This window comes from Bactrocera tryoni, chromosome 2, assembly GCF_016617805.1.
Source record: "Bactrocera tryoni isolate S06 chromosome 2, CSIRO_BtryS06_freeze2, whole genome shotgun sequence".
Lineage (NCBI taxonomy): Eukaryota > Metazoa > Arthropoda > Insecta > Diptera > Tephritidae > Bactrocera > Bactrocera tryoni.
In genome coordinates this window covers 58,731,366-58,743,859 of record NC_052500.1, presented here as the reverse complement: position 1 = coordinate 58,743,859, position 12,494 = coordinate 58,731,366, and the positions used below count along the sequence as shown (strand labels likewise).

At 37.6% G+C, this 12,494-nt stretch overlaps 1 protein-coding gene across 8 annotated transcripts in view; it reads left to right on the top strand.

The window, feature by feature from the left end:
• Window positions 1-10,708, top strand: part of LOC120767547 (probable serine/threonine-protein kinase DDB_G0268078) — a 35,855-nt gene extending 25,147 nt beyond the window's left edge. For 4 of the 8 annotated variants that reach the window (XM_040093668.1, XM_040093667.1, XM_040093664.1 and 1 more), the window contains 4 exons: window positions 1,494-1,784; window positions 4,983-5,048; window positions 5,709-5,815; window positions 10,262-10,350. In XM_040093668.1, the coding sequence (XP_039949602.1) occupies window positions 1,494-1,784; window positions 4,983-5,048; window positions 5,709-5,815; window positions 10,262-10,344 (547 nt within the window). In that variant the 3' untranslated portion in view covers window positions 10,345-10,350. Of the gene's footprint in view, window positions 1-1,493; window positions 1,785-4,982; window positions 5,049-5,140; window positions 5,353-5,708; window positions 5,816-10,261 lie in introns of those variants that run through there. The other 4 variants (XR_005704702.1, XM_040093666.1, XM_040093669.1 and 1 more) reach the window with 4 other exon arrangements.
• The last annotated feature ends 1,786 nt before the right edge of the window (window positions 10,709-12,494 follow it).

The following is a 12,494-nucleotide window of genomic DNA, read 5'->3' as shown; positions in this document are numbered from 1 at the left end:
GGGCAGAGCACAGTTAAATTCCAATCGTCGGGCATGCTTTCGTCCGACCATATTCTACAAAGAAGCTAATGAATTATCATATGCTTCTTAGCAGTTATTCGCCGCCGTATTTAGATAGCTCGGCCGGCAATCCATCGGCGCCCCTCGTATTGTTGTTATTCGGGCGTTTAATTGCTATTCGAAATTCTTCATGGTCGGGCAACGAAACGTCTGTTTCATTTTCATCGATTGGCGAATCGGGTTCACCTTCTCCTGTCGTTATACTTCCAGCAGGCTGAAAAGTGTTCCCTCCATAATTTTAGTATGCTTTGGGCATCAGTCAACAGATCACCTCTGGGGGATCTAAAAAAATATATATGTTGTGGTCGTTTGTAACGTAGCGAGCTAGGCAGTTTGCTTTCTCTCCGCTGCGACACGGCACATCTCTTCGTACCAGCTATGCCTTTTCCTATAATTAATGGTTTCGTTTGCAGTTGTACGTAAGGAGCTTAAATTGCCATATTACAGGAACATAAAATCCATACAAAACAGTCGATGGACATTAATGTCCGCGTTGGAAGTCTTGGCATATACAGATTTTAACCGGATGGCGTCCATGTCACACTACGATGCAAACTATTCAGTTCACTCAAGAAAAAACATTTTGCGCTCTTTAAAAACTTAGTGACACGTGCAAGTAAGGTTGACTTATGTCGTTAAAGTATTTTGACTGATACTATTAACGCTCATAGAAAGATGTCTGAGTTTGAACCTGAGTCAAACTTTTCAGACTTCGGTATGTAAATAAGAGTATCATGTTGAGTTAATATATTATACATACGAATACTATACGTTATCTCTGGCAATAAAACTTTTGATCATATTATGCTGTTGTTGTATCATTATTTAATATACTTTTCCTTGTATCGTATACACTTCCCATTTCAATATAGATTTATAGTATATCTGGTAATGGCCAAAAGTTTGTTGCTTAAGTCTTTTGTTCATCGATCTCTATGTAGATGGCGATTAAGACGTACAGATTACTGTACGTTAGGAAGTATATGTGAGAGGAAAAGTGAAAAAAAAAATAAATAGATAGTAAAAATTTAATAAAAACGCGTAGACATTTTGAAAGTAGAATGAAATTAGCTAATCACAATAAATATTTTTAAAAGATGATTGTTATAATTTCTGTTTTCGATATTCGGATTTTATCGATTATAGAAAATATTAATAATTCGGTTATAAACTAATTAATTTCTGATAAAATTAAATTCAGTTTACTTCTATAATATATATTATATATTCAAGACATATGTATATGGTGCATCGGTTATAGAAAAAATTAATTTGAAACTAAGCTTGGCGTGTTCTCGATCTCTGATTAACCGAACAATATCAGGCAACAAATTAAGTATTAAAAACCGTCTTTACTACTGTATTTATATACTAGCAGTTATGAACTTAATAGACTAACAATTAATTTTGTATTAAATTAATATTATTAACAGTTCGAAAATCAAAACATCAGCCAAACGTCAACGTCAACGCAATGGAAAAGCAAATATTTTGCTTGAAGATCTCTTCGGGCACCTATCGCTCGATTCGGATAGCGAAACAACAAAGTATCCAAATACAGTTCCATTAACGACGCAACAACAACAAACATTAGCGGAACGTAACTCCAATTTGCCAAATGGTTATTCCAATGAGACTTCATTGACGGAGAAGAGTAAGATGTACATACCTAGTAGCATTGAAGTAAATAACGGTAGTTATGCTGACTCGCTGTCGACAAATGCGTAAGTAAGCCATAAACTACCATATTACACTTTTTGTAGATCTGCGCAAATCGAAAAATATAAACTAATTTGGAGACTTTTGAAATTTGTGGACAGTCTGTGTCTGGCATTGAGCGGTATAATTTCAAATTAATTATATTATATAAAAAAGGGTTAATTAATATTCTAAAAAGTAGAAGTATTATTTGCTTTACAAGCTCGATCCGATGAGAACTCAGCAACAGTTTTTTTAACATTTCTCTATAACAAGGTTTCCGAAATTCTCAAAAGTAGTCCGGTGCCTGTCGTCTTCAGGCTTGGCCGAAATAAAAATAAGTAGCATACGATGGATAGGACATTAGATCGTAACGCAATTCCAATAGCAATAGGCTGATAGTCAAAGTGTTAGACCGCGCGTTGTCATGATCGAACATGATCGTTCAGGAAGAATTCAGAATATGCCCTACCTGGTATTTTGCCTGCATTTCAATCCGCAGTCTGCCAATGCGATACTTTTGTCATGTTACCTTCTTTGCTAACAGTTTTCGGGGCACCTGACCATGGCACCCCAACGGCTGATGATTAAAACATTTTTTGACAGACGCCATCGCAAGAGAAGAGTCATTGTATGCATAATTCAAGCGTTTTCAATTTCATAGCGCAATTTTTAGAAAAGAGTATCGAAGCATCGACCGCTGTTGTTCTCTTTTATATTTATTGTTCTTTTTTTTTTCTAAAACTCCTCGATACCTCTGCCTCTACTCGCAGTCAAAACAAATGTTTTTATTTCTTTCCACAAAATTTGCAAACTTATCTGTTTTTTTCTTCTTTGGCACTACAGCCTTGGGTCGATCTGGGCCGAGAATACACAAACCTCGCCGGTTACCTCTATTCTTTCTGAGATTTCACTAGTTGCACCCTCTAAGCGCAGACAGATCGCTATGCACTTGGTTCTTTCATTGGATTCTTGGGCGCCCGTGCTGTCGTTGTCTACCTATGAGTCTTGTATCGAAGGTCCTTTTCGCTGGGAAATCATCTTCCCTGCGAACGGCAGCCAACGCTCACGCGGATGGCTCCAAGGACCTTGCAGACAACAGTTGTATCGATTGCTTTAAGACCTTTCTAGTATCTTCTTATTTTTTCGCTTCTTTTTCTTGGTTGGAAAAGTTTGCGCTGGCGTCTTTGTTGTTAAAAATACGATGTTAATATCATCTGCGTATCCCAGTAGCGTTGAACTTTTAGAGTAGACAGTGCCACTGCAGTTAAGATGGGTACTAATTTTTTTGTTGAGGGTCTTCTTCAGGATTTGACGTATTGAAAAAATGTGATGGATTTGACTGGTTGGGACTTGGTGTGGATTATCGCATTAATCTATTGGATTTAATAAGATTTTGCCATTCGAAAATGACACTTGTTAATTCTACCCGGGAGTATCAACACCTATTTACTCTATACTATCAGAATCCAGGAACACTCCAAGAGCGTATTGCTTATATTCAGGAGCCCTTTCTGATGAGAGTTATCCATTTCGAGGTTCCCTACTCTTTTAAAAGAAAATGCACAGAAACTTCAAATTTAACAAAGAATTTTTATTATCATTCGAAAGAACATTCTTTGGCATTTAGCTTCAATTTCAGGCATCAAATAGTCGGTTACCATGGCGTTATAACGGCCGCCAATGACGTTTACGTTCTCACCGGCATCATTCTTGAAGAAATATGGACCGTTGTTTCCACCGCCTCACAAACCACACCAAACCGTTTTTTTCTGGATGACATTGCAGCTCTTGGATCTCTTCATGGTACTCTTCGTCCCAAATGTGGCAATTTTCATTGTTTACAAATAGGGTTTGTCCGGAAAGTAATAGAACTGAGTCGATTAAAAAAAAATATTGAACCAATCGTTACAATTACTTTTAAAAAACTTTCGAAATAGGCTCCTTTTGCGTCGATGCAGTGCGATTTCCAAGCATTGAAGGCGTCATGGAAACCATTCTCCGGAATACCTTTCAAAGCCGGGGTGTACGTTGCTTGGATCCCCTCTTTCGTTTCAAAATGCTTGCCTTTCAGACAAGGAAACAAAAAACATTCTGGGGGTCATATCTGGGTTGTTGGGCGGCTGCGGAAGCGTTGGAATACCGGCCTTGGTTGGGTAGTTGTTCACAAGAAAAGCGATGTGAGCCGGGGCGTTGCCGTGGTGCAATTTGCAATCGGCTGCGATGTCTTGTCGGACCCATTTGACCTTTCGTTTCTCTTGAGGACTTTTACGTAAAACTTAGCGTTGACGGTCTGTCCAGGAGGAACAAGTTCATGGTGGACGATGCCTTTGATGTCAAAAAAGACAAAAAAGCATCGTTTCCACTTTGGATTTGCTCATTCATCAGCGACCTCTTCAAGACCCTCCAAAAAGGCCTGGTGTTAAAGAAACAAACGACTTCTTGCTAAAGCAACATCTGTTGTTTAAATTTGTGCAAGCCTGCTTAATCATCTCAAACGTCTCTGTCGAAGATTTACCAATTTTCACACAGAATTTAATCACCTACCTCTGCTCTAACAACCGCTGAATTTTCGGCTTTCACCACTCACAGAAACACGTCGCGCAAAAATGTTTGTTCTGACTCTCCAGTTACTCATTCGTTAGCTAGAAACACCCCCTACCGAATCCAGTCTACGCGCGCACGCTCCGAAGTACAGTCGCGGCGGTAGAAAATCAGTCATATTACTTTCCGGACAAACCTCGTAGCTATTGAGCCAGAAATGGACCTTAAAATTTGGCTCGAAAACGTCGGATCTTCTTAGAACTTCCCAAGAGCCCATAGAGCGAAGCGATATCGCTTGGATAGCGAGAGAACTACCCTGGTCTCTCACCATGAGTGCGACAGCTTTTATAAATTGCTGTAAAATTTATAACGGTTCATAAATATTGAGTTTTTTTTGTGATAGAAGCAGAAGTATGTTTAAGGTTTACCGATGGTAAAAAACCTCATCACATTGTCGTCATTAGTGTGTGCCTTCTAATAGTCATCTAAGTTATTCTCATAAGCGCTTGTTAGTCAACATTATTTGATCCAATACTTTTTTGTTTGTTGTGTCCGAATTCGTACGTAATATTTTGTCTCTTATGTGTATTTACAATTATTTCTTTATGTATTATGCATCGCTTAAAGCTTTTATTAAATGAATAATATTTAAATATTAAAATGTGTACTTTATACAACAGTTCTAGTATATCTAAGGATTCACTTGACCCGCCCACAGATGATGAGTGCCAATTTTGGCCCATTAGGTAAAAAACTAGACCTTGCTTATATAAAATGTTATTTCCAAACAATGTAACGTAGTGTAATCTGTAGTTAACGCCATTTATTTGTTAATTAGGTAGTGGACAGTAATTAGTTAATACAACAAAAAATTAAGAACTAATAATTAGCATACAAAACGGCGGGTATATCGAAAAGGATTGTATTTCAGATGTCTTGCTGGTTGCTGATTCCACGATTTACGATATAGCCAGTACTCATAATACCATATAGTATATACCACCTTCAACTCATCACAATCGAAAATTCTACTTAATTTGAACTTAAGTGGTAAAGTGTTGAATTTGTGTTATGCCTTCTGATTGCAATTGGCTGTTGTAGAACTTGTGTACCCCCCAAATTTATATTGTTTGCTACACCTTAGTGAAATGTCTTTTATATTAAGTAGTTACCTTTCTGTGTTCCATAGACGTAATCTCGTGTCACATAACAGTAGTTACTCATTGTATTTGTTTGTATGTAGCTATGAACTCATTTGCTTTATGTAGTTTGTTTCAGTATCTTGTGCATCTTTCCCCCATTTCGCACAAAACATATCTTCAGTTCAAATAATAAAAAAATTTTCTTCAAATATATTGAATCTCAACAGACAAAAATGAGCAGATTTACTGAAATTATTTTTTCAGAGTTGATCCACAGTCCGTTGAGCAGACAAAAGCAAAAATGCAACCATGGGACGGTACGAATAAGACAGAAGATGAGAAATTGACGGCGTGGATGGTTGCGGAAAATGGTAGGTCCATCCTAAAACAAATTTAATGTAACTAAAAAAAAACTATTCAGATTTTATAGCAATTAACGGTTTGCTAAGACAAATATTGAAATCTAGAAAACTATCAGTTATAATGTGAAATAGAACAGTAATAATACATACTACTAGTTAAGTTAGGTTTTAAAAGACGGTGCCGATTCTTCAAAATATTACTTAAACCCCATCGCAAATGAGTTCGAGTGCACACAGATATAGATTGGTTAAACAAAATAATAAAATTTATTTTTTTCAAAATAGTCTCCTTCTGCTTCAATACAGCTTTTTGCACGGTCCACAAGCATGTCGAGAGAGTGTTTTAGCTCGTTGGCCGTTATGGCCGCCAGTATGCCGATGCAAGCCTTTTGAATGGCCTCTACGTCTGCATAACGCTTTCCTTTCATGGGCAAATGCATTTTTCCGTAAAGGAAGAAGTCGCACGGTTTCATATCAGGTGAATACGGGGAGTGGTTAATGGTTAAAATGTGATTTTTGGACAATTAGTCGTTCTTCGAATGTTCGATTCTGAGCAATTTTTGGTCGTCAGTCAATTTATGTGGAACAAACCGTGTGCACACCTTTCGTAAGCCCAAATGTTTGGTCAAAATGCGATAAATCGATGTTTTGGAGATGTTCAATTCCATTTCCATGAATTTCAATGTTGATTTTGGCTGATTTTTGATGAATTCACGCACAGTTTCGATGGAATTTCCGGTGATCACGGATTTTGATTGGCCCACATGTTGATCGTTATTTATGTCCTCACGACCACTTTGAAAACTTTGAAAACACTTGTGCACTCTAATACGGGATAGGCAATCATCGCAATAAACTTGTTTCATCAATTGAAACGTTTCGGTAAAAGTCTTACCAATTTTAGAACAAAATTAAATTTTGGATTTTTGTTCGAAGCTCATTTTCGCACCGATAACACAAACATACTGACACTTAAAACGCAATAACTTCACTTCCAATCAATGAAAAGTCATGAAATTCTCACTGGACAATCGATGAAAATAGCAGCTTCTAACGCACCAGTCGATATATAGATGGCGCCTCCAAGGGGCGCTAGATTGAAAAAGTCCTCTTTACTTTGGAACGCACCTTGTAAGAATATAACTAATGCATAAATATATCTATAATATTTTAATTAAGCAGCAGACATATACATACATATAACGAAATGAGAAGGGACAGTAATATTTAGAGAGTTTAGAGAATCACATTCCAAAAAATTCCCTGAAAGCTATAGCTTCTTAACAGTGGTATATTGTACATATCGAATACCTACTTCACTAAGAAATAAGTAATATCAACCTAGTTGTATAAGTTCTATACGTAAAGATTAAGGAGCAAAAAAGAAAGGATGACCCTCTTAAGTACATAAGTACAGGGTTTGTCAGGAAAGTAATAGGACTGATTTTCTTCCCTCGCGACTGTACTTCGGAGCGAGCGCACACCGACTGGATTCGGTAGAGGGCGTTCCTGGCTAACGAACGAGCGGCTAGTCAGCTGTCTCCGAGCACCTGGAGAGTCAGGACAAACATTTTCGCGCGACGTGTTTATGTGAGTGTTGCAAGCCGAAAGTAAAGCATCCGTAATAAGCAGATTTATGCGATTAAACTCTGTGTGAAATTTGATAAATCTGCGACGGAGACGTTTGATATGATCAAGCAGGTTTTAACAAGAAGTGGTATGTTTCGGTGGCACCAGGTGATCGCTGATGAAGACCGCGCTGGGAGACCTGCGAATTCGACATACATTGTTATCACATTGTCGACGCGTGTGCGCAAAGTTTTGAACTCAGACTGTCGATTAAGTATTCGTTTAATTGCCCAGATGTTAAATTTTAAATTTATCAAAATCTGTGGCTATTTCAGAGAATGCCTTCCGTGACGCCTTCAATGCTGGCAGAAGGAGCCTATTTTGAAAGTTTTTAAAGAACTGTAACGATTGGTTCAATAAATTTGTTTGAATATTAGGTCTTTAAAAAAAAAAAATAAGAAGTGCGTAAGGCCTAATATACATACATACATAGATATTACATGTACATCAAAACAGACTTATATTTGTCATCTAGATTGTTACTTTATTGATGACCATTCAAAAGGTTTCATCGGTATGTAACTATGTATAGTATCGAAGAATCGAGGTAATAAGAACGGTGGCTGTTTTGAGCATATTTACTCACTTTCAGCTTTTTATATATTTATGTATCATTAAATGTCTAGAATGATAGTTTAGATTCGGTTATATGGCCGGCTGTCCCGCTAGTGGTTATTAGTAATGCCCGCGGAGATTCAGTTTATTTGAGCTGCCAACGCTTCTTGCGAACTTTAAAGGGCGACTTAATATCTAAATTCGATAACAAATCTAGTACTTTGAACAGCGAAGCCCCTAGATATCGAAGACGAGTTCTAGATAAAGTTGAACAGCAGCAAAGGAAGTCCAGCGCCAATCTCCTGCCAACTTCCCTGCACTTTCTCCATGTATCGCCGAGTCAGTCATTTGTGAACTGTTATTAGGCCGACAACCGTTGATAATCCCAGCATCTCACTTTTGGCATTTTTCTAGAATTCTTTGTCTGGAATAGCTGCAGTTGTTTTCCGTCAGCCACTACATATATTGCTTCCCTGATTTTAATTTTTCTGACTGTTTACGAAGTTCCTTGTGGTTAATTCACTTAACGCAGCTAATCTTGAAGATGATTTGCTACTGAGCTTTCCACTGATTGGTGGAAGGTTGAATAACTTTTCTTGTACAGCTGTTACAGTGGGTTTTGGCGCTCCTTTTAAGCAGAGAACAACGAGCTGTACCGCTCCGACGGTTTTCTGTATGAGATTTTGCTAACAGTGGATCAAAGTAGAATAAAGGAAATTAAGGAAATAAAGGCTATCCGCAGCGCTAACACAAAGACACTCTGTGTAAGATTTTGTAAGGAGGCAACCATTAGACTTTGAGTGACAAACTAGGTGAAGATCTTCCGGATACCCGGTCATATAAGATTAGATGGAAATGAAAAGGCAGAAGACCCGTGGCTGTTGGACCACAATTCTTTTTAGCTCTGTCAAGGTTGGTTTGAAACAAATAGAAGACTTCAGGTGTTAGCACACTGACAACACAGTCCATACTACAAAGGTATTTTTAGGTAGTGGAAAAAATTAGACATTTCTTTAAATCCACTGAGTTGCTGAACAGGGCTTAATTGGTTACTGCTTCCACTGGTCGGTAATGAATCGAAAAACTTCGAAACTGGAGTGTTTTTGCTTCTGGACAGCATGTCCTTGTCAGCGCAGCTGCTGTCTCTTGATTCGTTGAACTATGTCAATATCGCCGTATATGTCGTACAGCTTATCGTTCCATTGACTGCGGTTTTCACGTTGCCAATGCGCAAAGGATAATAAATCTTCCGCAGAACCTTTCTTTCGAAAGTTTGTAACGCCGACTCAGCATATGTTGTCATTGTTCAATCATCTGCACCATATAGCAGGACGGAGATGATGAATGACTTGTAGAATTTGGTCTTTGTTCAATAGCTAGAAGAAGTCACACTATAGTAAGTCCCCTTCTCTGAAACCACGCTTGGTATCGAACGGCTCGGAGAGGTCCTTCCCGATCCTGACGCCTGGTGTCGAAGGCCGCTTTAAAATCAACGAAAAGGAGGTGTGTATCGATCTTCCTTTCAGTGGTAGTTTGTAGATTTTTCAGGTCTAAAGTTTGTTGACGTTGGGCTTCAGTCTTTCACACACTACGCTCGATAAGGAAGCTTATCCCACGATAATTGGCACAGATTTTGGAGTCCCGCTTCTTGTGAATTGGGCAGAGCACTCTAAGGTTCCCATCGTCTGGCATGCTTTCATCCGATCATATCATGCAAAGAAGCTGATGCATTCACCTTGTTAGATCTTCGCCGTCCTATTTGAAAAGCTCGGCCGAGTATCCATCGGTCACTGGCGCTTTGTTGTTCCTCTTGGCCGGTAATTACTATTGGAACCTCATCATAGTCAGGCAATGGAACATATACTCCATCGTTATCGATTGGGGAATCGTGTTCGTCATCTCCAGACATTGGTTACACTTTCTTTGCCGTTCAGCAGGCTGGAGAAGTGTTCCCTCTTCGGTATGCTCAAAGAGCCTATGTGCACGTCGATTAGGAAACCACTTCGCTGTCGCTTGTGATAGCAGCTTCTCGACGTCGTACCTTCCCTGTGTTTGTTGACAGGCATGTTTTGCTGTACAGAGACGGGTGCATATCTTCGCTTGAGTAATGCTTTTAAATATTTCATAATATTTATTTCGTATTCTTACAACGATTCGTTTTCGCACCAGCGTAGTCTTCTTCAAATGTTGGTTTTACATATAGACATTACATATAACAATTCAAGTATACATATATGTACATACAATATACATTTTTTTCTGCTTTTCTAGGCTCTTTGCTTGAGAAGAAAATCCTTAATGGACTCAGCGATAAAAACAGTTCCGAATGGAATACAGCGTACCTTAACTATTAATCATGAACACAAGCGAGTAGAATAACTAATAATTAATAATCTTAAAAAGTGAAAGGAAGGAAGCAACGCAGTGGCCGGAAGGTGGCGAAAAGTTGTGTGAGCTGAATCGTCATACAAAAGTTTGTGCTGTGATAAACTAAATGAACATTCTAAAATTCAATAAACAAATTAAAAATTCAAGAGCACACAAATAGGTATTTTTCTAAATACATAAGCAAAAACAAATGTGTGTGAGACACGATTTAAATATAAAATAAATTGTACAATACAAAATAAACTAAATATTAGCGTTACATTTGTACAAACTTACACAAGAATCGCATAATTCACAGAAGAAATGTTAATGCAAATGAATTTCTGTACGCAAACAACAATAACAATAGTTATATGTATGTATGTATTTGTAAATGTGTACTTAATTTTATTTCAAAAACTGTAAAATACTAAAAAATAAAACAAAACTGTACAACAACACACGCGTGTGCGACTTCTGCTTTATTTTACGAACATATAGTATGTATGTATGTATAAAAGTTGAAAGTAGAGCAATGCACCGCTTGCGAGAAAGGCTCAAAAGCTAATATGTAGATATGTATAATTTCCTAATTCTCATTTTTATTATCATTACATTGTCTATTCGTAGTCGCTGCGTTGAAATGTGATATCATTAAGCCAGTTCAACAGTTTTACTTTGACTTTTAAAACCAAATTCAAACGGCAACTGTTGTGTGTACTTGTACAACAACCAGCTGATTACCAAGTGACCAACAGAGTCGCCGCAGCGCAGCTAACTCTTGACAGTTACCAGCTGACTGACTTTCGGATTGTCAACGAATTTGATATCCCTCGACGATACTGTGCTGCGAGGCATTTCCTTACAGTTTGTATGTGTTTATAGCTGTCATATTTGCTTACGGTATACTGCAATACGCATAGTAAAAATAAAATTACTTAGACTAAAATATATACATTATATATATGTATGTATGTAAATATTTTATTGTGTGTATTTTAGTAGACAGCGTTACACATAATTTTGTTCGTAAAATTACATAATTAGTAAATTTATATACTAATATACATGGTGACAAAAAAGTATCCGGAAATAATTATTTAATTATTCATCAACATATATTTTGTCGCCTTCAAAGCAATCGCTACGAGGAGAAATACACATATGCCAATGATTTTTCCAGTCCTCGAAACACTTTTCATAAGCCCTTTTTGGGTTGGCTTTCAACTTCTTCAGCGAATTTTTTCTTTATCTCTTTGCTCGACGGAAAACGGTTTCCTAGGGGCGACAATTTCAGTTTAGTGAACAAGAAAAATTCACACGAAGCCAAATCTGGTGCATACAGTGGTTGATGGTTTGCATTGCTTTTTTGGCTTTAAATTCGGTCACAATCGTACTCTTTTTGAAAAAATTTCAGCTTTCTCGAGACGAGTCGAGCAAGAACGCGTTTCATAGAGAGAAGTCGGGCGAGCAACATATCCTTCACTTTTTTAATATTTTCATCAGTTGAAGAGGTCGAAGGTCGTCCGGAATGGGGGATGTCTTCAACGATTTCTCGAATGCTTTTTTAGGCTTTGTTCCACTCGTAGACTTGTATTTTTGATAAAACTGAATCAACGGTTTTGATCCACTCGTAAGCTTGTGTTTTTGATAAAACTTAATCAACGGTTTTGATCCACTCGTTGGCATGTGTTTTTGATAAAACTGAATCCCCGTAAACCTTCTCAATATTCGCAACCATTCCGCACACGAAATGTGTTTAAAAATACAAAATTTGAGATAAATTCTTTGTTCGATATTATTATTCTTTGAAAAAATCAGAACGCACCTCTGCGGTGTACTGACTTAACAGCTTCTGTAAACTAACTGGTTGACAGATCGCGCTAATATTTGGCATTGTAATTAAGAACAGTAGTACCAACTTAGCAAAATCAATTATTTTGAAATGTCATTTACCATGGTTACAATTTCCGGGTGCTTTTTTGTTCCAAGGTCTATGCGTACAAGTAAACAGCTTTGGCGTTTAGAATATGAACACTTAAAAGATATGCTGCTACTTTACTAGTTGCATTTTTTGTTAGGGGTTTTCTTTGAAAATATGTGGTTTTCAAGTAGAAATCAAAGGCATATAATTTAA